The 27,674-nt window shown below is 37.8% G+C and overlaps 1 protein-coding gene across 1 annotated transcript in view; it reads right to left on the bottom strand.

Moving 5' to 3' along the window:
• LOC118225235 (flocculation protein FLO11-like) overlaps positions 1-27,674 on the bottom strand; it is a 46,630-nt gene that overhangs the window by 11,648 nt on the left and 7,308 nt on the right. The window contains exons 14-19 of the mRNA XM_035413350.1: positions 27,516-27,580; positions 27,068-27,246; positions 26,656-26,816; positions 25,929-25,993; positions 1,759-1,937; positions 1,311-1,507 (exon numbers count right to left, since the gene is read on the bottom strand). Coding sequence (XP_035269241.1) covers positions 1,311-1,507; positions 1,759-1,937; positions 25,929-25,993; positions 26,656-26,816; positions 27,068-27,246; positions 27,516-27,580 — 846 coding nt within the window. The remainder of the gene's footprint in view (positions 1-1,310; positions 1,508-1,758; positions 1,938-25,928; positions 25,994-26,655; positions 26,817-27,067; positions 27,247-27,515; positions 27,581-27,674) is intronic.

Raw genomic sequence — 27,674 nt, 5'->3', positions numbered from 1 at the left:
ATAGTACCATCAATGTGAGGAAGACACATGGAACGCGGACATATTCATCCAAACGGTTAAATGGAGGCCTCTACGTACATGCGTACGTACACGCGTAAATATGCACAGATAATCAAGCAATGAAACTTACTTAGCACGCTGGATGGAGTCAACCATCCAGCAGTAACATTGAACCGAGTTGTTAACGTGGAATCGGGGTCCGTCACTGCTCTTATCAAGGTCTCCGCGACATTGTCCGTGCTGGGCAATGTTTCTGAACTGGTCCCGTTGAAAATCAGCGCCACCTCTACAGCTGTCCCTTCTTCTCTGCGACTAATGAATGAAAACGAGACGAAACAGTACAATATTTTGATAGGACAGCAAGCAAAGTGCATAAGATCTTTTTAAGAAAATCTGCTGCGGCAAATATACTCATAGTATGCACTTGCTGATTAAATGATTCATTTGACAAATATTGAAAATTTCAGTGAAATGAATTATTTAATCCAAGTTCACAATTATGATATCCGATGAACGATTTTTCAGAGTGCAAGGTCACTGCGGCGACAGCGTGAAAGCAGAGCGGAATTATTGTTCAACTTACCTGAATGATCGCACTTCTGTCCGCTCAAAAAGAAGCCCATACCGGATGCTGAAAATGACATCACACTAGAAAAAACACAAAAAAGAAAGGAAAGCATTATCACACTTCCTGGAGAGGTTTTTGCAGGAAAGATGAATGGTAGTACTGTGCATTTGCACATGATTTTAAAATACACATATTAGGGATAACAGAGATCATCTGTATCGTTAGTACAATTGTTGTCATTTATTGCTCTGTGGTTGGCTCCAAAAGGATTCTGTATCTTCTTCTACAAGACTGAATTACAGCCATATAAAGCAGGCGGCAAACGTGCAGTCAAAATCACGAGAGAAAAATTAAAGCAAAAAGAGCGTAATCACATGTTTGACGGTCAGATTAAGGATCTACGGGACTCTCGGGAAGTAACTAGTTTGAATGCGTTTTTATATTTGCCAGACATGTTAAAGAAAAATGTCTGCATGTTTTTGTATTACAAATAGAAAGTGCAACGATTTGTGCAGCACATTTTCGCCCACGTAATGCACTATTCAAAACAAGGAAAAGGATTCTAGAAACACTCACAACTTAATGTTAATTCCAACATTAAATTGCCAGCTAGTTACTGTGCAAGTGAAAATCATTACGTGACATCAAAAGTATTGATTGCAATTCAAGCTAAAAAATCTGCCGAAAATACCTAATCAGCTATCTGATAGAGATTTTATGAATTTATCAACGGTTCACTCACGAATCCAATGACTGTTGTTGCTAAATCTTGATATTCTGTTGACTGGCTGTTTTCCAGTGCAGGCACGAACGGAACTTCCAGGGTGGCCTGAAGAATTAGAACTTGAGTGGGAACGGTTGTGGTAGCTGCAACGGTTGTGGTAGCTGCAGGCAAGGGGGATCCAGTGGCAGGAACCTCAGGAGTGGTAGATGTGGGAGCTGCAGTTGAGGTAAGTAGGAACACATTAAAGTAATGCCATTTGTGGGACAATATACTGCAAGTTTTTTGACGGCTGCCGGAAAATGTGAAATATTACAGATTGAGCATCTTGCTGTATTAATAGTACAATCAATGTGAGGAAAACACACGGAACGCGGACATATTCATCCAAACCGTTAAATGGAGGCCTCTACGTACATGCGTACATACACGCGTACATATGCACAGATAATCGAGCAATGAAACTTACTTAGCACGCGGATGGAGTCAACCACCACAGTAACATTGAACTGAGTTGTTAACGTGGAATCGGGGTCCGTCACTGCTCTTATCAAGGTCTCCGCGACATCGTCCGTGCTGGGCAATGTTTCTGAACTGGTCCCGTTGAAAATCAGCGCCACCTCTACAGCTGTCCCTTCTTCTCTGCGACTAATGAATGAAAACGAGACGAAACAGAATAATACTTTGATAGAACAGCAAACAAAGTGCATAAGATCTTTTCATGAATATCTGCTGCGCCAAATATACTTCTAGTATGCACCTGCTGATTCAATGATTTTTTTGACAAATATAGGAAATATCAGTGAAGCCAATATTTTATCAAAGTTCACAATTACGATATCCCATGACAATTCTTCAAAGTGCAAGGTCATTTTGGTGAAATGCGATATCACAGTTGAATCTTTGTCATCTTACCTGAATTTCTCGCACAACAGCCCGCTCAAAAGATGCCCATACCGTCTGCAGAAATTTAGATCCAACTAAAAAATAAAATAAACCGTAAGCATTATCACACTTGTGGGCAGGTTTTTAGGAAAGATGAATGGTAGTACTGTACATTTGCATAAGATTTTAAAAATACATATTATGGCTAACAGAGATAGCCTAATCGTTTTACATCCGTAGAATGTTTGTTATTTGTTGCTCTGTGGTTGGCTTGAAATGGATTCTGTATCTTTTACAAGATGACTTAAAGTGGAATTGCACTTTATAACACTTCTGCTTCTCATGACTGATATTGTCCTTCTAATGAATGTGTCGCCCTTCATTTTTCGATTCGTTATTTCATTTTAAATGTCTAACGTTAGAAAACAAAGATCTTTTTCTTTTTTTTTAGCGCAAGTCCACATAGTCGTTCGGTTTCCGGTTTTTTCTTCTTCTTCGATTTCGTTTTGCAGCAAAATCGAGAAGAAGCTAAGCAAAACATTCCGTTATCTTAGCCTTGAAATCGAACAAGCTAAAGTCTGCTAGCTTATTTCTGATGCGATCGGTGTAAGAATGAGGTGCATTGTACCCGGTTGTTATAATGGCCCCGTTAAACTTGACTTGAAAGCACATTTTCACAGTTGTCCACACGATGCAACTTTGCGCCAGACATGGCTGGATGTAATCAGACACCCCAACAAAAATGAAGGGCGACACATTCATTAGAAGACAATATCAGTCATGAGAAGCAGACGTATTATAAAGTGCAATTCCCCTTTAATTACTGCTATGGGCTATATAGTAAGCGTCAAACGTGCAGTCAAAATCACGACAGAAAAAATGTCTCAAGGCAAAAAAGTGTGTAAGCACATTTTTGACGGTGAAATTTAGGATCTACAGAACTCTCAGTAAGTAACAATTTGAATTGCATTTTTATATTTTGTATAAAAGAACAATGTCTGCATGTTTTATTATTACAAATGGAAAGTTTAATGACTTATGCCGTACATTTCACCCCACGTAATACACTATTCAAACAAAAAAAATATGATTCTAGAAACACTTACAACTCATGTCCAACATTAAATGGCCAACTAGCTACTGTGTAAGTGAAAATCATTATGTGAAAAAATACCTAATCAGCTATCTGAACGCAATTGCATGAATGATCAATGGTTGACTCACAAATCCAATGACTCCTGTTGCTATAACTTGATATTCTGTTGACTGGCTGTTTTCCAGTGCAGGCACGAATGGAATTTCCAGGGTCGCTTGAAGAATTAGAACTTGAGTGGGAAGTGTTGTGGTAGCTGCAGGCAAGGGGGATCCAGTGGCAGGAGCCTCAGAAATGGTATATGTGGGAGCTGCAGTTGAGGTAGTAGAAACACATTAAAGTAATGCCATTTGTAGGGACAATATACTGCAAGTATTTTGATGGCTACCAGAAAATGTGAAATATTACAGATTGAACATCTTGCTATAATAGTACTATGAATGTGAGGAAAACACATGAAACGTGGACACATTCATCCAAGCGGTTAAATGGAGGCCTCTACATACATGCTGCAGGCAGGGTGGATCCAGTGGAAAGAGCCTCAGAAGTGGCTGCTGTTCAGGAAGTAGGAACATATTTAATTAGGGCCATTTGTAGATGTACTAAAAGCATTCTGTCAAATGCTTTTACTGCTTCTGTACAATGCTTCTTATGGAAAAAAATTCTTCATTCTTCCAAAGTCTTCTCTAAAATTGTAATTATTACTCATTAAATATCACCATCTTAATGTGAGGAAAACACAATTAACAAACACGCACACATACAAATGGATGGTAAATGGACAATTTTTTTTGCTTTACAATTGATGCCTCTCATTCATGCACACACCAATGGTGAAAGGCTGCCATGCAAGGTAGGCCTATCAATCAGCTCATTGGTAGCAATTAGGGGTTAGGTGTCTTGCTCAGGGACACGTCGACATGCTCAGGGCGGGGGATCGAACCGGCAACCCTCCGACTGCCAGACAACAGCTCTTACCTCCTAAGCTGTGTCACCCCATACAACCGCTTGCACAACACAGTCATATGGTGTTTGTGAAATGAGTAGTTCACAGAGAATGGTGCTGCTGGGTGGCTTCATTTCATTAAGGCACGACTTGGCAGTGCATGGATGAGGCCCACGGTCTTGCATCCAATCTGGACCATGCCAGTGCTGATTTTGCCCAATGGCTGACATGTAATTGGAAATTGTTTCGCCCAAGCTATGGGAGGTTTCAATCGGTTAGGCGTAGGCACCATGCAGTTTTATTAAACAAAATCAAACCAAGCGAGTGACTCAACGTTGCTGAAATGAACGACAGAAAAATTCTAACGCACAAGTCCATCATCAATTCACAACAATGGCTCGACTAAGCTAAACCGAGTGGGATTGGTTGAGTTCTGGCTTTGTGATGTTTTAAATATTCTTATTTTGATTGTCTATGGTTCCAAATCAGCATAGGTTTGAACTTTTTTACTAATTCATAAACAATGTCAAACAGCAAGTCCATCCCTACGTGGCAGTCACATCTACATATATAATGTAAATAGAACATACATGCTATGTCGGGCAGCAGTGTAGCGTAGTAGGTAAGGACCTGGGCTTGTAACCGAAAGGTCATAGGTTCAATTCCTGGGTAGGAACTGCCGTTGTACCCTTGAGCAAGGTACTTAACCTGCATTGCTTCAGTATATATCCACCTGTATAAATGGATGCAATATAAAGCCTATGTAAAAAATCCAGTGTAAGTCGCTCTGGATAAGAGCGTCTGCTAATGTACATATAGAGGGGAATAGAAGAGGTAGCACCTGGTTTCCACCTCACACATGATTAGTATCTGGCCAACAAATGACATAAAGCCAACCATGTTGATTGGTTGTTTTTGCTTCTTTTTTTTTTTTTTTTTTTTTACTGTTCCACAACTTTCCCCATTTCTGGAATTTCTCTGTATTTAGTGCTTTCTGTAATTTTTTGTCATTTTGGATGGTAACTGTCAACCTAAACTTAGCCTGCAGTGTATCTGGTATAATCCTAAGCATTTTAAACATATTGGCAAATTTTGAGAGAAACAAAGTGTGACAATGTTTACAGCTTCTGGAATGCACTGAACTCAAGATTTCATCTTTGTCAGTTGTGGCAATGAGGTGTTTTATGGCCCCTGTCAATAGTGTTGATGCTGAGTGCCCCTTATCCCCTTATGGTAACATTGTCATAAAAATGACTCAAACCTCGCAATGTTCAACATGTTCTACCAAAACAAACTTATATCTTATATAACTTATATGATTAATTCTGTACTGGGTATGCCTTATGAATAGGCCTGCCTGTTAAAGTGATATGTTCATCCACCTTGATTTGCTGTTGGATAGTCTTAAGTTTAACCAAGAATATCATTATTGGGTTGTTTACTGAAAATCGTAAAACAACATGGTAAGAAAGAAATTGTTTTGTAATGTTGATATTTACCCAGTGCTATTTTGTTTTATATAGGAGGTGTGAGCTAAAGGAAAGGGATGTAGATCATTTGGCTAAATGATTGTCCTGTTTGATTATGAGCCACCGTACCTGTATGTGTGTTTATGGCTAAGCCAATCAACGTGCTCTAGTTTCGTCTAGTCCAGTCATGCAAGTAGACTCACTCAATGTCGGCTTTGCTCACACAGGTTTTATATTCTTAATAAACCGGCGGTTTGTTCCAAGTCAGTGTGATCATTGACTCACACACAAACAAACTAATTTCTACAGGGTATGCAGTCAGAACAGCCATATCCACATTTAGCTCTACTACGTAAAATTAATATAAGCTTTTTTTCCCCCACAAATTGGATTAGTATTATGGATAGGCCCTATACTTTATTACCATCATGATGGGAATAGACAGGTGAAACGACTAGATTCTCATGATGTGCTATGCACAGAAACATTGTTTGGATAATTAATTTTCATAAAGTTAATATTTAACTATGTCATTTGTGCATGCAGATGTAGGCTACTAGATGCACACTGTAGTACAACTGTTGATTTGAAAAGCAAAATGTTGGCCTAATAAGGCTAAAACTGTGACAGGATGAGTGGAGCGCTTCGCTAAGGGACAGCTACGAGTGCCTCAGACCACCCTTCTAAAGGTATACCTTTCAGAAGGTATATCTTAGCTAAGGCTCTGGGAAACAGCTTGACAACTAAAGGAAGACCATAAGGTAGACCTTACGACGCACGTAGCGCTAAGGAGGCTCTGGGAAACGCAGCCCAGCTTTTTTTAAGGATCTGAATACGGCACTTACGATATTGATGCTATCAGTATGAATAGAACATTTTTTCATCAAAATCGCGTCAATAGTACTGGATCCATTCTTCTCAGGTGAGCGTATTCTCAGGTGAGCGTGAGAGAAACTTGCGTCCCGCAGGCGCCGTAGAGCCTGGTTAAATTCTGCTGTCATTTTGGTCAACCAGTCTTTGTAACTACGGGGTGTGGTCAGCGCTCTCATCGAGTTGACCAATGGATTCGATTCTGAACGCTCATTGCAACTACAGGGTGTGGTTTGTGCTAAAGTGTTTGGGGGGCGGGGAAATGACGCTGCTCGAAAGTAACTTAAATATCCACAGAGCACTAGTGACTTAATACTAGATAAGTATTTTAATATAATTTCTGCAGCCCACTTGAGAATACTTGGTGTAGGCTACTAAAGGATGCAAAGAAGTTCAAGTGTAAGCTTATGTATATTTTCCTAATGTGTGTACTTGCTCGAAAGTGAACCAAGTGGACTTTCTTATTTTAAGAAAGTATGCCATATTAGTGTGCTTATAAAACTATATTGGGTCCATCTGTTCAAAGTTCCTTTCAGTCTAAAACTGGTTATTAAAGTAATAGGATAATAGGACAGCACCTTATTCACAAATTCCCATCTCCAGTCAGTGAGAATTCCTATAGAAATCCTATAGAAAAATTCCACAATGCCATATACTACATCCTCAGCTTACTTAGATTTTAGTGGATATGCCCACTTTGTTTTGTGGTCAATCATGAAGCATATGTACATATTGCCTCTTGGAGTTTCTGTCAGTTTTCCCGCAAGATCCATCCCAACCAGTACAAATGGTTCAGACACCTGAGCAGTTACAAAAGATATAGGAGTGGACAATGACATATTGATAACTTTATATACGAAGAGTCATGAATACATGAAACTTACGTGATCTGGGATCTTGGATTTTATGTGTCGTTTGATGTTATTCTGGCACTGAAGGGAATTCAGGAATAAGGTGCTGTCCCATTTCCATGCATTTTCAATGATTTCGCAATAATAACATCTTTGCCTGGCTGACAGTTTCATGAACCCAAGAACATGGCTGAGGCTCACTTCACTTTTCTTATGTACTAACTATGGACACTCTCCTTAATTACGCTTGAATGTCTTTAGAACTTTTAATACATCATGTTGGCTCCAGAAAATGGTACTAAATTACTGAACTAGTAGTCTTGGTTATTAAGCCACTAGTTCTGACTGGATGTTTAAATTACTTTTGAGTTTTATTAACTAAAACATGAGCCAGTTTAGTCCAAAGGTGTCAAAGTAAGACTAGTGGGTCTATATTTAAAGTTTACATGTAGCCTACAGTTTACACTTTTCCCTTTTTTCTACGGGGGTGCAGCGCTACATGGTTTAAAACACTCCTCGCTATGATAGTACTATAAACAAATTGAGCGTTTATTTATTTATTTTTGATGCATAGTAGGTTTGATCTCCATGCAATTGTGCCACCGTGTTAACAAATTTTTACGGTTGCGGGTCAGGCACTCTTCACGGTAAGAATACATTTTAGGATAGTGCTTCTGATATTGCTTGTGTCAGAAACAACGATAGATTTACTTCGCCGTCACATCTGTCCAGAATGTAAACAAGGCAGGCATTTTTCATGGTCGGGAGAAATTTTACGACAGCGCAACCAAGTAGCCATGTTATCTAGTCATTTTCACACAAATTTCCTGTTCTCCTCTGTTTGCTGAGTGATGTTAATATCTGGTCTGTCAGAGCCAAGCTGCTTACTACCTTGTCTTGTCATTGTAGCCATTCAAATTGGTTTTGTTGAAATAAACATAGTTACACACAGCAGGTACAGCAGCGTTGATCGCCTTTTCTGCGGTAGTCTGAACGTTCCGACTGACTCAACAAAACGGTAGAGGGCTGCAGAGTACGGTAGTAGGGCAGACTCATTTCTGCCCCAATGAGCCTCAATTTCTGCTTATTTCAGTTCCTATCTTTGACCACAAGGTGCCATAATAAATCTGTGTGTGGAAGGAGGTCGCTGAAGTCTCCTGCCCCATACTTGTGTCTGGCAAATTAATGCCATGAGCATTTACTGAATAGGCCATGTCTAAAAAAGAGGAAAAACCAGTCTCAAAACTGTATTAAAAAAAAGGTAGAGACATTGAGCTCAGCTTATCAAGACATACCATTTTTTTCCCCCTTTTGCATTCTTGCTTCTTTTTCTAACCACAGCGTGCTGATTTGGCTAAATATATTGAAAATATTTATCTGAAATCCATGCCCACCATGTCGCATTTTATTTTGAATAAATGTTATGGTTTTAATGTAGACCCTATTGTCCAGCGCTTGCATGAGTTGAATATGGTTTTGTACCCTCTTCCATGAGTTCATATCTTTAAAAAATAATTTTCAATAATTTTTATTGTCTTGAATATCGTAACATTGTAACATCATAATATTGTAATACACTCAGTCATCAGATCTGAGCCCATTCACTACCGATTCAGAATATTACTGTTTCTAAATAAAAATGATTTTCTTGATGTCACCATGTGAATGAATTTAACATACTGTCTTTTCTTTTGGGGAAAATTACAAAGAAGGTTTCTTTCAAATGTATATCTTTATGTCTAGTATTATGAACTGCCCAACATAGTCTGGGCTGTTGTCAAATATGTAACCTTCCATTTTTACTTAGTTCCCTTAGAGAAAGATTTATTGTTGTTCCTTATCTTTCGAAGAAATATACGTTTCTCTGCCTGTCTAAAGCTTGGTGAAAAAACTGTGTATTCTTCAGAGAATTGCAGACTCTCTATTTCTCTCCATGTATTAAAGCTTCTCAACCTCAATTGGAGTCCCCATATAGAACTGAGTTATTCCTCAACACACAATAACAAATCTCAACTGGTGCACATTGAGCTTTTCACTTTTTTTGGCCTTGCCAGACAATACAGAGCAAATTAATACCAATGTTCTATAGACAGAACTGTAGAGATAAACACAAAACAAAGGTACAGTGGCACATGAACAAATACACATAAAAGGGGTTTACTTACTTGTCAATATCAGCACTATCTGTAGGATTCCCATCTTCATTTTGTTTGTGATTGTCTTCTGTCTGAGTAAAATTTAGGCGTCATTAGTGATCTGTTGCATAAACTAGTTGACAAGCTAGGTGTACTAGCTGTAGTCAGGTAGTGCATTAGCTAAAGATCACAGGAGTGTGTTGCATATTATCAGTTGGTTTTCTTTAAAATAAGGTTACAATACAACAGTTATATATGGACAAAATCCTATGCAGGAAATTTCTCACTGTAGACATTCTGACCAGTGTTGTCAAGCTTCATAACCTCAAGCTGTCAGTTAAAATGATGGTTCACTTTCTGAAGTTTCCAAAAAAATATCATTTCAGTTCTAGTATATATTTTTCATTGGCTCAGACAGTTTATGTGGGTGATGAAGGGTATTGTAGATACTTACAGCAGTTTCTGATGACCTGCCAGCTATACAGTGGCTGGTATCAGGGCACTAGGGTTTGTAGCCTAAAGCAAGAAAATAGACTGTAAAGCTTACAGCCTGTACAGTAATGTTACGTTTCCCTAGCAAATTCAAAAGTCTGGTGAAAACAGGGCAGCTGCCAAGTATAACTTCTGTAACTTGTGCAGTACGTGCATTCATTTGATTTTCCAGGAGCTCGTATTTATTTAGTTTGCTTACAGCTTTGGGATGTAACTGGACTGGTACTAAAAGGTCAAAAAGTAAAAATAAGTCACCAACATTAATAAACCAAATATTCATTTTTGATTCAAACTGAAGCCTAACTATTATTATTATTATTATTATTATTATTATTATTATTACTTGTACTTACTGTGGAAGATCAGTTTTCTATCCCTTGAGAATTCATTGTTAAGAGGTGTCCTTGTGCTGCAATCCAACTTGAAATTCTGTCATGGGAACATCTTCTGTACGTTATGTAAATAAGTTATGACATCAAAAAAGGTGGGTGTGTCAACATACGTAAAGATGAGAAAAGAAATATGTAGGTCAGAATGATCAGCTTTTGCCTACTCCTTAAAATATTTATTAAAACAATTTTTTTTTAAATATGATAACTGAAGAGAACCGTAATGCCAATTTATTAACAACTTCCTTAAATAATTTTAATGCCAACCTATTGTATATTTTTCTAATAAAAATAAATTCCAAGAATAAAGGAATTTGCCACACAAATGCAATTGATTTGGTAGTTAATGTAATAAACGCAAGTCTTTTCCAAATTATTTTTCGTTTTAATAGTGAGCTAACTGTGAAAAAAAAAACTTCCATTTAAATTGTGAGTGATGGTTAAGGGCAGATGTTGGTTTAATTATAGACAATGTCATTGTAATGCTGAAAGATATTTACCTTTACAATTAATCAAATTTTCTCAGTGGCACCTTACACTCAATTGGGATGGCAGGTATGTCATCCCACCAAGTTACTGGAAATAATTTATGAAGCATTGGGTAACAGCATTGCTACAGTATGTTTAATTTATGTTAGCTAAAATAGCCAATATTGTTTATTGTAACTTGGCGTAATTTTTATATCAGTACTTTTAATGGCAGGCCTAGATTTGGCATTTTTTTTTTTTTTTTCCCCAGATTCAGATTTTACAAGGGAACGGGTATTTTGTGGTCATTTTTGCAGCAGAATCACATGAGGCATTGTCCAAGAAGGGTCGTCTGAAACTAATCTGTTGTGTGGATGAAAATTGGTGTTGTCTAAAAAGGAATTTCACAGCTGACTAACAAACAATACATGGGCACACCCCATAGGACAATGACATTGTACTTTCAGTTGGAAACTTGTCATCATTCCAATGGTATGATTTAAATCAATTTAAAAAATCTGCCTGGTTCAGTTTCCAGTTAGGTGTTTCCCAGCCTTGCCTCTTTTTTTGTAATTAAAAAGGATTTTATTTGCTTATATGGTGGGGAAATATAACAAAATATTGACACGTTGTAATACATTGTTTTTACATGTAAATACTTGCCTATAGCACAGATGTCAAGCGCAGTAAATCATTGGGCATCATTCACAAACGTTTTCTTAGATTCTTCTTACTTTTGTTTTTAAGAAAAGCTTAGATGAAAAGCCAACATGGGCTTCATAAAACATGCACAGACCTTTGATTTTGTGCATATCCAAGGTGTATCAGATGATAAATGGCAGTTCATGCCTTCATTTTGATTAGAATAAGGAAACATCCTAGCAAACCTATAAAAGGCACACCGACTTTAAGACTGTATCTAAATATCAGCCAATCTTCACTCTCAGCAAACATATCTGCAAGGTCCATAAAGACGTACTCTCACCCCAAGGCACAGTTATCCAAATAAACCAAAAGAGGTAAATATACCATTGCAAAGTGTTGGGTTTGGCTTTGTGCTTGTTGCTCTTTATATATATCATCATCAATCCCTTTTACAAATAAATAAAATCAATAATGTAAATGGAGTGCATTTATATAGCGCTTTTATCCAAAGCGCTTTACAATTGATGCCTCTCATTCGCCAGAGCAGTTAAGGGTTAGGTGTCTTGCTCAGGGACACTTCGACACGCACAGGGCGGGGATCGAACTGGCAACCCTCCGACTGCCAGGCAACCGCTCTTACCTCCTGAGCTATGTCACCCCATACCACCGCTTGCACAACACAGTCATATGGTGTTTGTGAAATGAGTAGTTCACAGAGAATGGTGCTGCTGGGTGGCTTCATTTCGTTAAGGCACGACTTGGCAGTGCATGGATGAGGCCCACGGTCTTGCATCCAATCTGGCCCATGCCAGTGCTGATTCACAAAGACACTTTACAGAATAGCAAGGTAGGAGACAGAGCAAAAAGAACAAACAGAGCAAACACCATACCCAAGTAGTACATAAGGAAAAAAAAAACTCCCAGAGGGGAGAAAACCCTCAAATGGCGGCCAGAAAAACTCCCCAATGGGAAGAAATCTCGAGAGGAACCCAGCTATAGAGGGGAGCCCATCCTCCACTGGCCAGACTGTATTTCCAGTCTCTAGGTCAAACATTCTCTGAGTTATGACTGTTTATATATTGGCCTATTAAGGCAACTGGTTACTTTTGCTGTGTCAAGTTTTACATTTGTTTCAAATTTACAGTGAATTTCTTATCTATTTCTTATCTATCTATCTTATTCTATATCTGGAGCTTTACAGCATGAATATATTGTGGGATGAGGCTAATATCTTTAGAATATTGATGTGATATGGACCGATATATGGGCCAAATTTAATTGCTTTTATTCAAACCATTTAGGATTTATCAGCATTTATAAGCTAGACCCACATCAATGTTCACTGGCTGACTGTGGGCCATGTTTTTGAGAATATCAACATTATTATAACTGTTCTGTTCATCACCAGATGGCCTGTGCTTACTCTCTTGAAATTTTTAAGAAAGATAATTTAATATTTGTTTGTTCAGTCACTCCCATCACACTATCTCCAAGGTGAGTAAATAGACTGGCTTGATGTCTTCTTTAAAACCTGTTTTCCTCCATAGCAATTTACCCACACCCTGGGCACATTGCTTCTGGTAAATGTGTTTCAAAGAACTGAAAAAGCAGCATTCATTCCAGAGTCCAAAAAAAATGAAGTCACGTTTTTGAGGTTGTATTTGTTTGTACACATTCTCAGTTCAATTCAAAACTATTTTCATCTCCAACTGGCTTACCTGGAATTTTAATGCGTGGCACATGTTCAGTAAGTTCACCTTGGTGATATAATCACTGTATAATGACATCCACATGCTTATGTTCTGTATGAGCACTTTTGGCAGCATTTTGGCCTGGTAAGAAAACTTTGATTGAAGGTTCTGTTTCCCCTTATAAAATCATCAGGTTTGGGAACAACTGCAGTTAAGGGGAAAGGCTGGGAATAACTGACAGCTGTAACTGGTAATAGGTGACATTGAAAATGTCTTCGTGATGTCATTATGTTTCTTATCTATTTCTACTTTCTACTTCTCCCTTTATCCACAGCTCTTCTACCTGTATGCACTATGGATTTGAGAGCTCATAAACTTAATCTGGTCTATGATCATGCACAATAGTTATACTTTATACACTACACTCTGATAAGATTCCCTAAGGAAATTCAATTTTAATTCACCATCCAAAGCACCAATCAAAAGGGCTATTTTCCCGTAAATGTCCTTGGGGGTCCAAAAAGTAACAGACTCCTTGAGGGTCCAAAACTGATTTTTTTAAAAACCCTTCAGCCACTGAAAGGCATGTCACAGGATGACTTAAATAAACTGCATAAGAGTATCTCTATTTACTTACCTTCTTATGGCTCTACTATTGGCAGGTGAGAACTTTTATTAAAATGCTACAATGAGATACGAACCACACTTCCATAAAATATTTTTATATAGTTTAATAGTTTGTACAAATAAAAGATATATAAAAATATGGAATTCCGGTCCTTACATAGTTTTTGCATATTTAACGCAGGACCGGCACCCAAGTTCACATGCTACTGAGCTGAGCGCATTTCTTTTTCTTTATTTCCTGATTCATATGCTATAAACAGTAAATATTGACCTTCATCAGAAAAAAATCATAAAGAATTTCTACATTTATATTTTCCTAATGCCAGTATTGTTCTCATTGTTGAAAATAGTGGAAAACATACAGTCTTCTGTGAGATCTGTACAAACTGAAATATAACCACTGTAATCTAATTTATTCACATCCATTTCAGCTATTTTGCTAAACACAATTTTTTTTTAAATTAACTGTAGATTGACCTATTTTTTTATATGTATGTCCACTACTGCTAGGACTACTATTTTAATATTCCTTAATTTTCCTACAGATTTTCATTGCATACTTTACATTTGTTTTTATATTATAACATATGGTTTCATTTAGCATTATCTGAATTTCTATGAACTTTGTGGAGATTTCTGTGGAAACATGACTGGGAATTCCAAATAAGAACTGGAGTGACAAAGATAATTGGTTGTTGAATTTATTTAGTTATTTCTCTGAGAGCTGCACCACTCATTTCAATGAAAACTGTACCTCTATTTGAAATGCCAAATTTCAGCAACAATCATAAAAGACACAAATCACTTAGACCCATATCTTATTGAAACATTCTGAGGCTATGATTTGGAGGTCATTTTGTTGAATGGAAACTTAAAAAGGGATAATTACTTTTCTAGGAAACTAACTTAATTACTTTTTCACCACTGTACCCAATGATTTTCCAATAAAATCTAAATGTATGGTTTCCCAACTAGGAATTCTGGGTATTCATAGATTTGCCTGATACTTATTACCATGATTTTCTTCTTAAATTCTCAATATTTGTACTCATATGGTACACTGCACTTACTAGAAATGAAACTGAAGTGAACAATGGTGCTATTGTCTAATTAGGGAATTAAACAGAAAGAACAAAAGGTTGTACCTTGACAACAGATTTGCATTAGTCACAAATCTTCCCTTAGGCAGTATTACTCATCAGGAGTGTGCTGGAGCCAGCAAACGTTTCTACTATTCATCACTTTTAAATGGCACATTTTTAATTGGCATATTTTCTCCTCTAAGGTATGTACTGCTAGGCTTTTCTCATTTTCCTGTCACTCCACCACATTTGTTAGTTGAGTTATTGGAACATATTTTATGTGCAGTTGACACAAGCACCGTGTAGCACCTGTCAATCCTTTGGTGTTAATGGTATGTAGCGAAACAAGGGAAGCCCTGCCAAATAGCCGCACCTCATTTAAAGGACAATAGATTCCAATTACTTTGCACCTTGACAACAGTGATACACATACTGGGAAATGTATTATGATAAAACAAATCCTCTCATTCCTCCATTGCCCTTGTTTTAGCCTGCATCAATTCACTCCTACTTCTGTTTCAAATGCACTTCTTGCCATTGACTCCAATAAATCAATCAGAAATGATGATGTATCGGAGGAAATGAAATGGCTCTTATTTCCTTAAACTCTCAGCCATGTTGATATCAGAATATATCACAGACATTTTTAATCTAACCATCTCAACATATGATCCAAAAAGTTTGGAAGACAGCTCATGTGCTCCCTTTGCACAGGAGGGAGCACATGTTTGTCTTGCCTTACAAAGATATTGGAATCACTGGAGTCAAATTGCCAACTCAAAACACAATTGGTCTCACTATTAAATGCCAAGACTCTTTCAGTCTGGGTTTACGTCCAGGCACAGCACAATCCCTGCAGCCTTTCTAGTATTAAATTACTTTGTGTCTGCTCCTGATACTAGAAAACTGCTGCACTCTTTGTTGATTTATCCCATGCTGTTGAAACAGATGATTACCCACTACTGTCACACAGTATTATGTTATCCAGTATTGGTTTGGATCCTATAGCTTGTCTGTGGTTTCAAAATTACCACTCAGGTAAACGCAGGCAAGACCCGATCACAGTTTTACATCTTACCAATGCCGTTCCCCAGTGTTTGGGCCTGGGGCCTGGGGCCAGGAACGGAGCAGGTAAAGGTGTGGAAATGACTATCCTCATCATCAGAACATGGTATTCGGTACTTAAAAATAATAAAAATGCAAGGGAGACAAGAGCATGCTTCAGTATCCAACCTGGGTCAGTGTTTGCATATGTGTAAATGACAGTATCATCTGCATATACGTAAATTTTTGCTTTTATAAAAATTGAAAACAAGACAGATCTGAAGATGGAGCCTTGGGGAATATCTATATTAATCATTAGAAATCCAGACCTGTGGCATTCTACATATACACAAGGAGTTCTTTCATCAAGATAATTTCTGAACCATACTGCAGTCTAGTCTGAATAAATCCAGTACTTATTTATCAATAAATTGTGGTCCACTGAGTGAAATGCCTTGGATAAAATCAACAAACAAGGCAGCACAATGTCTTTTCAAGGGCATTAATAATATAATTTGTTACTGCCAATGCAGCTGTAATGGTCAAGAAGCTGTTGTGGCCAGTTCAAAAGCTGGATTTATATGAATTTAAGATGTTACTTTCAAGCAAAAAATGCTTTAATTTAATTTACCACAGATTAAAAGATTTTTTCCAGGGCAGAAATTTTGGAAAATGGACTGTAGTTATTTAACTCAAATGGATCTCCTACTATAAACGGGAAAAACTAAGGCAGATTTGCAAATCTTAGGTATAGAAGTGGAGGGGAAGCTTAAGTTGAATACATAGGCAGTAGGCTCAGCTACAGTATCAGGTCAGCTGCTATCTTCAAAAGATTAGGATTCAGAGCATTAGGGCCTTCAGATTTTGTAGGGCCAATCTCTTAGTAGAGCCAAAAATGTCTTTGTATCAAACATCATTGGACTCACTGTGTGTAAGTGTATGTGTGCTGAGGCTATCCACATCCAATTCTTTGAGCTAACGATTTCCTTTACAAGAAGATCCCAATCCCACGCATGCAGGTGCATGCCAGAAGTTCCTAACAACTACAATTCATACCTTGAGTTGGCAGAAGATTTCACCATTGTCCTTGATGCAAATATGTGGATGATGGATATGTTGTAAGGGTAAGCGACAGGCACAATATAATTTGTGTACCATTTTATGTGGTTTGTGTCTGTATATCAATAACTATGATGCCAGAAGTATAACTACTGATTTGCACATGCAAACAACAATTTGCAAACATGTAATGTGGGGAGTGGTGTGGTTGGGGCGCCATCTTCAGGCGGAGAGGGAGCGGTTTAGCTGGCCTGTTTCCACAGCTGTTGGAAATGACTATGATTGGTAAATGAAAACAATTTGTATTGAAAACAATTGCTCACAAAAGTAAAACACCTTTACGTCATTGACTATCTGTGTGCATGTGTGTGCGTGTGCACATTAGGGATGGTGCCGAATAGAAACACCATACTCGGCAACACTTGAATAACACTTGAAAAATAATAACTCTCTCAATGTTTTCTGCTCCAGAATTTGGTCAGTATTATTTGGTTCCAGATCTGATCTTTGATGCAAGTCACTCAGCACCAAGTTTCTCAATTAGATACATACACATTAGAGCTAGAGCGACGTCATCTTGTTTTGGGGACTTTGAAATTCAAATTTATCCAACGCTGTAAATGCTATATCTTCCTCCTAAAAATGTTGATTTATAACTGTGTTTTTTAAATTAGAAAAAAATCGAATCAGTACGGAAATACAGGCAATTTCTGCCATTTTCTTCTTCTGCTTATAATTTTACATCTCATGCAATTTGAATTGCATGTGTACTAAGATATGTTTATTTAACCACCAAGTATAACCCATTTAGTACCCAACCACTTGCATGGGTATTATGGTTGGGAACATATCAACTATTTCTCCACCCTTTTCCATTTTAAAGACAAAAAAACAACAACAATTATTTCATTGTATTTTATTTGGATTATATAAATTAATGGCTATAAGCATTCATTGCCTCCTCTTTCTTTTTCTATTACATAGCATCTTCAGAAGTTTTGTAAGGTGTATACAATAATTGATTTAGATTCTTTGATTTAGATGCATGTGTGTGAATACATACCACACTGGAGATCATTATCACAGTACAAGTACCAGTTGTAAAATCAACAATATAACATAAATAATTATTTTTGTAACAATCCTACAATGTGCACAAAAGGTATTGCATTAAAATGTTCCCCTCAAAACAGGTAAACCCCCTTAGATATTTTGCATCAAAATTGTGTGTATGCGTCATGACCCCATTTAATAATCTCTTATTTGCACAGAATTGTACTACAGTATGTATATACGTTTGATTATGTATACAAATTTCCTAAGCCACAGTGCTCTGCTGTTGGAGCCTTGTCATTATTGTAACTAAGATTAAATTAGCTTGCTGCCAATCCTTCAGTTATTCATGGTGATTTCCAATGATGATGTTTGGCAGCCTCTCAGCGAGTAGTCTGCAGTTGAGTCTACCAACAGTGGGAGAGCAGCAGTGACACCATGGCCAGAGAGGAGGCTGTGAGCACGCTGGTCATATCGGAGACTCCACTGGAGATCGCAGCTGGATATGAAATGGAAAGAGATTCAAGAAATCAAAGTGAGGTAAAAAAAAAAAAAAAAGTCAAATCTCCTGCACAGGGATGAAGATGTATTTGACATTTCAGTGGTTTCGAAATTTCTTGCAGCATTCAAACATGACAGTAAAGCCCTGTTCTTTCTAAAGAGTGTTACAGTGTTATCTCAATGTTTCCAAGAATAATAGCAACAGTGATTGTAAAACTCACATGTCAGTTTAATGGAGTCGGGATCAATGTCAAAAGAGATTTGTGAATTCAAGATGGCATTTCTGAGGGTGCTGAGAATTTCGTCATTGCTGGGTAGTGATTCTGAAGATTTGAAGGTCATATCTGCATTTGTGACAATTGATCCTTCCCTGGACACAGATAAGACACAAACTCAGTATTATAATATTTTTCACACAAACAAAAATGTTTTTTTCAACCCCTCACCTTCACAACCAAAAGTTCAAGAGTATTAATGAATTTAAGTTCACATCAGATAAATGAAGGAAATTACCTGAAACTTCGTATATTCAATTGGATGAAGGAACTGAATGCACGTGTGAAAATCGGTTCAATCTGTGAAGAAAATTTTTGCGTGATCTTTATATGCTGTTTTGCTGTCATCATTTTACAACTGATACTTTAATTACTTCAGAACTATATGACATAAGTGTAGGAAATTATTAAATAAACAAAAGTTATGAGAGTGCATACGTGACATAAATCTACCAAAAAATAACACTAAAGACTCTATTTTCTGGTCAGTGCATAGCGTGTGGGGATCGGTCGCACTGGTGAAGTGGTATTTTTGTCATGGATTTTGATGCACCTGAGCTCATTTGGTAATTTGGAGACCCACTGTGTGCTGAGGTTGCAGATATGCTGTTGGGGGTATGCAGTGAATATCACGCAGCGCACTGCAATTTGTCAGAGTGTCAGAGCAGTTTCCAATTCAAGTCTGCTCCGCCCATCTGCTCGAACCAGGTCTATGGCTCAAGTTGTAGCCAAGCATAGAGGCAAATTGATAATTTCAGGGCTTTTCCAAAGCAATTCACACAGGATCGTAACCTATTAAAAAGCCAATCAACGGTTTTCATGGATCATGTGCTGTCCAATTTGACTTTGATATAAATCCCCCAAGCAGGAAAAATGCATACATTGCATTTATCAGTCATTGTCTTTTTTCTTTTTATTATGTTAATTCCTGCATTTATTTCTGTTTTTAATTGCTTATGGCTGTAGTTATACTGCATGTGGTCCTGGGGTACTGTCTTGTATGGGGTTTCATGGGTAGAAGAGTCTGTGGCTAGATACAGCAATTAATACAGCCATGGGCTCATTGTTACAGACCATGGCCCAGTAGATTAACCAACCAAATCTTCATGCTGAAAGCTCAGCTAGAATCTTAAATCAGATCAGAAGTGTTTCAATACACCTGAGTCCTCCGTGTACACACCAATGGGTGATGAATTGGGTATATAAATATCCGGGTATGTATGGAGTGAGAGTCAGTCTTGAATTCATACCTGCTCCATTAATAGCAGAGACCAGCTTATACACAACATATATGCTTCTGGACAAATATTTTAAACTGTTATTCTAAAGCATTTGAATTGGACATTGAGCCTGAGGCTGGAATTGCCCTCCTTGGTTGCTTGGAGTCCACTACGCATCTGCCCATTGCCATACAGAAGTCTCAGATTTCTGGGATGATGGTAGCTAAAAGTCCCCCTTGTTTTCAAAGATGGATTGTTGTATACAAATGGAGGAGAACAGATTCATGAGAACTACCTGCTTCCAAAAACTTTCTGCTAACTGGGGGACCATTTCTTTCTTACCTAAATGAATCTAAAGTGTGATGTGTATTGTAACCTGGCTAATAGGTTTGTACAGACTAGCAGTTGTTTATTTTTATTTATTGTTTATTTACTAATTTATTTGCTGCTGCTCTGTTTTTTCCGTTATTGGTATTTTTGTTTAGTTTTTGTGATAAGCAAATAAATACAATATTTAAAAATAAATAAAACTTCAAGATACAGGATTAATTACAGATTAAAACTGGGCCATAACAATTATACATTTAGGCAATGTTTCATTGAAATTTTGACAGTAGAAAATGAGAATGAATTTCTCTTATGAAATTCCTTCAAACTCAATTTTTGGAAAAGTGGCAGCCCTACTCAACACCTCCTACACAAGCACTCCGACATCTCTTGGGAGAAGCTTCTTCTGAGGATCTTTTTCTTTTTCTATCCTTGTCTTACATTGCAGTGGTAGTCCACAGAAGGCAGTATCCCAGGACAAAAAGCACAGGGCTCTTAAAGGGACCCATTGACAATATATTCAGCCTAATACAACCCATTTTCCATCAGCACCACATGCTTCGAGAAAATACCAACATTCAGTAGCGATGGCCACTGTGCCTCCAGTATGTGCTCCGCCCATACACTGTGCAACAATGATTCCAGAAAATAGAGCCCTAGATTTCAGGAATGACCTGAAGTTTATAGTACATTATAGGTAGTGGTAGGCACTAATACTGTGTATGTAGCCCTTTTGATATTATGAGTGCATTTTGAATTGACTCTCCATATCAAATGGACTGCATTTTCCAATTGTCAAAAATAATCATTCATATGAGAAGCAACAATTTCATGCTTCTTTAATACAGATAAAAATCTAAAATATACATTTTGTAAAGCAAGTGGTCACAATGCTGAATAAGTAAGCCACATTAAAGTTATTTGGCCTATGCTAGAACAGTGGCTAAAAGCATTTGATTGAATCTAGGACAATCTTTTATCAACATACAGTAAACTATTTTCCCAAAACATCTTAAAAGAGACCCACCTGTTCTTTGGTGAGTTTTGATCTGGCTTGAAAAGCTTTTGAATTTTGATTTAAGAGATCAGGCACAAATGTTTCTCTTGAAGTAAACTCTATCTGGACAGTTGCACTTGGGGTAGCAGTGCTGGCTGAGGTGGGTGCTGCAGTCGCAGGTTTGGCGCTGGACGGTGTGGTGGTTGCTCTGGTGGTGGCTTTTGCTGTTGTAAGTTTCACTTTGGTTGTTGTAGAAGCATTGGCCACACCTTCAGGTAAATAATTTTCATAAAGAGACATGTTTTCATGGTAGTATGAAGAAGAGAAAATCACACACACACACACACACACACACACATACGGGTACGCACAAACACACATGAGTAAATATGGTAACACTTCAGCTTCCATTAACTAACATGAGTTAATCTAATATGAACAAGGTATGAACAAATCTATTAATGATTATTCATGTGAACTAAGCCATTAGCATATTTGGAATAGGAGAAAGGTTGAGCAAGTAGGTATCTTAGGTGTAAATTGTGATATTCATGCTATTTTTACATTCATGAATAATCTGTTCGGAACTTGCTTAAGTATTTCCTGTCAGTATATGAAACATTGTAATGTGCGATGACCAAAAGGGAACAAATCATACTTCAATGATACCTAGTAAACATGGAAGAAATGGTACATGATTTGATAAAATACAAATAAAACATTTGTTCATAATAACAAATGCCTTAATAGATTACTTCATTGTTCTTTGTTAGGTAATGCATTAACACCTGTTAGTTAATGGAACTGTAATGGAAAGTGCTACTGTAAATACATACATATAGGCAGAGCAAGCAACTTACTCGTTGTCAGTTTTGTTGTGGGTGTTGTAGAAGCATTGGCGACACCTTCAGGTAAACAATCATTAAGATTCATTAAGATATCATTAAGAAAGAGACAAAATAGTATAGTCAAAAAGATAAATTCACACACACACAGGTACACACAAACATATACGGGCACACCCAAATGCAAAATATCCAAATACATACATTACAGTACTGACAAATTATGGAAACACTGCATTTATAAACAGATTTTAATGATTAATGAAATATGTTGCAATTATTTCTTTTTTTGGGATAATAAATATAAGATGTAATACATGTAATATCAACATAAAACAGAAATTTTTAAAAAATTGCATTTGTGATAAACAATAACCATTACACCTTCCTAAATGTTAGTTTGTACCAAGCGGCCAAAACCGGGCTACATTTTTGAAGCTCACTTCCTTGTCTTGTTGAGAGATGTTGCTCACTAGTGCCAGTGCAGTTGGCTCCACTATAGGTGTTTCAGCCACTCGTTTTAATGTAAGTTCATAGTAATTATACAGTAAAAATACAAAGTCAATAATATTTTCTGCGAGAAAAAGTAGTCGCAATAGGTGTTTTAAGTTATTGTGCTATTTGGACAAGACGGTAATATTTTGTGGACGAATCAGGGACAGTTTGCATCACTACTGAGTCACTGTATCTCACACGCTTAGTGAACAATCAAACTTCATGTCCCTACTGCGCAGTCTCTGGCAGTACAACATGGCGGTGCTTATGAACTACACTTCTGGGACTTCAAAATGCTTGTCATCAAGCCTATGAAGAGTCAATGGGTGACGTCACAGTGACTTTGTCCAGATTTCTCTACAGTCTGTGGTTCATTTCAACATACTTGAGCAGTTTAATGTATCTCACTGTTGCATTATATATCAGCTTGAACATGTATTTCTTTGTCCAGTACATGCTCATGCAAAGAAAAACTTTTGGCTTGCATTACTTTATTTCGAATTTTAGAGATGGCCACATAATGTCGTTACCACTTGTGGTCAAGAAGATAATTGTTTAAAAGCAGGGGCGATATAGCTCAGGAGGTAAGACCGATTGTCTGGCAGTCAGAGGGTTGCCGGTTCAAACCCTGCCCTGGGCATGTCGAAGTGTCCTTGAGCAAGACACCTAACCCCTAACCCCTAACTGCTCTGGCGAATGAGAGGCATCAATTGTAAAGCGCTTTGGATAAAAGCGCTATATAAATGCAGTCCATTTACCATTTACCAAAAGCACAGTTTTACTGATGAAAATGGCTCTGAGAAACAACAACAGTAGAAAGGGCACAAATAAGTTCTAAGAGTACTAAACTTCTTTATGCGCAGTGTTTCCATAATTCGTGTCAGTGTTAAAAGTTAGAGATTTGCCTGAGTCCGGGGTGGGATTTGTCTTGCACGCGTCCAAAGATTTCATAGGCGAACACGTTACTAGTAAGCTAAAAGTGAAATCACCCCAATCTAAGAGCAACATCATTTTTAAATTTGAAAGTTGCGTTGCCAGAGAGCATTGTCACAGAATCCTGCTAAGAGACCTTTGCTTTACTACAACTTTACTGTGCTTCACTAGTGAACTACCCAAGCTACACCCACTACACCGGTATTGTACAGTTGATTATTAGAGGAAGCAACTTACTCGTCACCCTTATGGAATCAGGAACTAGAGTAATATTGAATTCACTCGTTATAGTTGAATTTGGGTTGGTCACTGCACTTTCCAAGGTTTTCTTCACATCCTCAGTGTTGGGTAGTGCATCAGGCATGGTGGTGTTGAAAATCAGCTCTGCCTCCACATCTGTTCCTAACATTCTGATACTAATAGACCTGAAAAAGAAAAGAAAACATTGCATACTTTGACAGAACGGCATTTAAACTGAACTTAAACTGAATGTATAATTTCAATTTAGGAGTATGAATGACCACTGAATATTAGTCGAACAGATAAATAGACTAGATGCATGGTGACATGCCTGAATGTATCCTAAAGAAAAACAAATTTACTGGAAATGTCTGCATTCAACTTCAGACTCACCTGAATGATCTGACAACAGTTCTGATGAAAAGAAGCCCATATCTTGCCCTGTAAATTGCATCACACTGTGCAATAAGACAAGAAAAGAAGAATAATATAACTTCAGATATGGCATTCATAAAAGACTACTGTTAGGGCAATGTATTGGAATTCAAGGAAGATAACTTAATTGTATCTGTTGATCATAATTGAATACACAAATAAGAACTGCAATAAACACCATGTTATACAAGGCAAATCAAGAGTAAGCTAGAAGCACTGAAAGATGGACTTACCACAGCAACAACTTTTGCTGCTAAAGCCTTAAATTGGGGTGACTGGTTGTCTTCCAGTGCAGGCTCGAATGGAAATATCAGGGTCACATCAAGAACTAAAACTGTTTTAGTGGTAGTGAAGGGTGTGGTAGATGTAGTCAGAGTAGCGTTTGTGGTAGCTGCAGGCACGGTGGATCCAGTGGCAGGAGCCTCAGAAGTGGTAGATGTTGTGGGATCTGCAGTCAAGGTAGTAGGAACACATTAAATTAGGCCCATTTGAAGAATTGGAATAGAAATTTGACACCTTCAGCATATTTCAAATCGAAAACATCAGTAATTATACCTCATTAAACCTCGCAACTGTACTATCAATGTGAGGAGAACATAATGAACAGAAACACATTCACTCACATGGTTACATTCAGACTTTTACACACAAATTGTAGATACATACATCCATAGGCAAAGACAAAAGAACTAATGAACTTACTTATCACACTGATGGAATCAGGAATAGTGGTTGCACTTCCAGCAGAGTTGCTGACTCCGCTTGTTGCAATGGAAGTGAAGGCTGTGGGAGTTGCAATGACTGGAGCTATTGTGGTAGCTGCAGGCAAGGGGGATCCAGTGGCAGGAACCTCAGGAGTGGTAGATGTGGGAGCTGCAGTTGAGGTAAGTAGGAACACATTAAAGTAATGCCATTTGTGGGACAATATACTGCAAGTATTTTGACGGCTGCCGGAAAATGTGAAATATTACAGATTGAACATCTTGCTGTATTAATAGTACCATCAATGTGAGGAAAACACACGGAACGCGGACATATTCATCCAAACGGTTAAATGGAGGCCTCTACATACATGCGTACATAAACGCGTACATATGCACAGATAATCGAGCAATGACACTTACTTAGCACGCGGATGGAGTCAACTATCAGAGTAACATTGAACCGAGTTGTTAACGTGGAATCGGGGTCCGTCACTGCTCTTATCAAGGTCTCCGCGACATTGTCCGTGCTGGGCAATGTTTCTGAACTGGTCCTGTTGAAAATCAGCGCCACCTCTACAGCTGTCCCTTCTTCTCTGCGACTAATGAATGAAAACGAGACGAAACAGTACAATATTTTGATAAGACAGCAAGCAAAGTGCATAGGATCTTTTTAAGAAAATCTGCTGCGGCAAATATACTCATAGTATGCACTTGCTGATTAAATGATTCATTTGACAAATATTGAAAATTTCAGTGAAATGAATTATTTAATCCAAGTTCACAATTATGATATCCGATGAACGATTTTTCAGAGTGCAAGGTCACTGCGGCGACACGTAAAAGCAAGGCGGAATTTTTGTTAACTTACCTGAATGATCGCACTTCTGTCCGCTCAAAAAGAATCCCATACCGGCTGCTGAAAATGACATCATACTAGAAAAAAACAAAAACAAGAAAAGGAAAGCATTATCACACTTCTGGAGAGGATTTATAGGAAAGATGAATGGTAGTACTGTGCATTTGCACATGATTTTAAAATACACATATTAGGGATAACAGAGATCATCTGTATCGTTAGTAGAATTGTTGTCATTTGTAGCTCTGTGGTTGGCTCCAAAAGGATTCTGTATCTTCTTCTACAAGACTGAATTACAGCCATATAAAGCAGGCGGCAAACGTGCAGTCAAAATCACGAGAGAAAAATGAAGGCAAAAAGTGTGTAATCACATTTTTGACGGTCAGATTAAGGATCTACGGAACTCTCGGGAAGTAACAGTTTGAATGCGTTTTTATATTTGCCAGACATGTAAAAGAAAAATGTCTGCATGTTTTTGTATTACAAATGGAAAGTGCAACGACTTGTGCAGCACATTTTCGCCCACGTAATGTACTATTCAAAACAAGGAAAAGGATTCTAGAAACACTCACAACTTAATGTTAATTCCAACATTAAATTGCCAGCTAGCTGCTGTGCAAGTGAAAATCATTATGTGATATGAAAAGTATTGATTGCAATTCAAGCTAAAAAAATCTGCCCAAAATACTTAATCACCCATCTGAAAGAGATTTTATGAATTGATCAACGGTTCACTCACGAATCCAACGACTGTTGTTGCTAAAACTTGATATTCTGTTGACTGGCTGTTTTCCAGTGCAGGCACGAATGGAACTTCCAGGGTGGTTTGAAGAATTAGAACTTGAGTGGGAACGGTTGTGGTAGCTGCAGGCAAGGGGGATCCAGTGGTAGATGTGGGAGCTGCAGTTGAGGTAAGTAGGAACACATTAAAGTAATGCCATTTGTGGGACAACATACTGCAAGTATTTTGACGGCTGCCGGAAAATGTGAAATATTACAGATTGAACATCTTGCTGTATTAATAGTACCATCAATGTGAGGAAAACACATGGAATGCGGACATATTCATCCAAACGGTTAAATGGAGGCCTCTACGTACATGCGTACGTACACGCGTAAATATGCACAGATAATCGAGCAATGAAACTTACTTAGCACGCGGATGGAGTCAACCACCACAGTAACATTGAACTGAGTTGTCAACGTGGAATTGGGGTCCGTCACTGCTCTTATCAAGGTCTCCGCGACATTGTCCGTGCTGGGCAATGTTTCTGAACTGGTCCTGTTGAAAATCAGCGCCACCTCTACAGCTGTCCCTTCTTCTCTGCGACTAATGAATGAAAACGAGACGAAACAGTACAATACTTTGATAGGACAGCAAGCAAAGTGCATAAGATTCATTTAAGAAAATCTGCTGCGGCAAATATACTCATAGTATGCACTTGCTGATTAAATGATTCATTTGACAAATATTGAAAATTTCAGTGAAATGAATTATTTAATCCAAGTTCACAATTATGATATCCGATGAACGATTTTTCAGAGTGCAAGGTCACTGCGGCGACACATAAAAGCAGAGCGGAATTATTGTTAACTTACCTGAATGATCGCACTTCTGTCCGCTCAAAAAGAAGCCCATACCGGCTGCTGAAAATGACATCATACTAGAAAAAAACAAAAACAAGAAAAGGAAAGCATTATCACACTTCTGGAGAGGATTTATAGGAAAGATGAATGGTAGTACTGTGCATTTGCACA

The sequence above is a fragment of the Anguilla anguilla genome, chromosome 4 (assembly GCF_013347855.1).
Source record: "Anguilla anguilla isolate fAngAng1 chromosome 4, fAngAng1.pri, whole genome shotgun sequence".
In the NCBI taxonomy this organism is placed as follows: Eukaryota; Metazoa; Chordata; class Actinopteri; order Anguilliformes; family Anguillidae; genus Anguilla; species Anguilla anguilla.
Note: the sequence above shows the minus strand (reverse complement) of the source record. Positions and strands in the feature narration are given on the sequence as shown.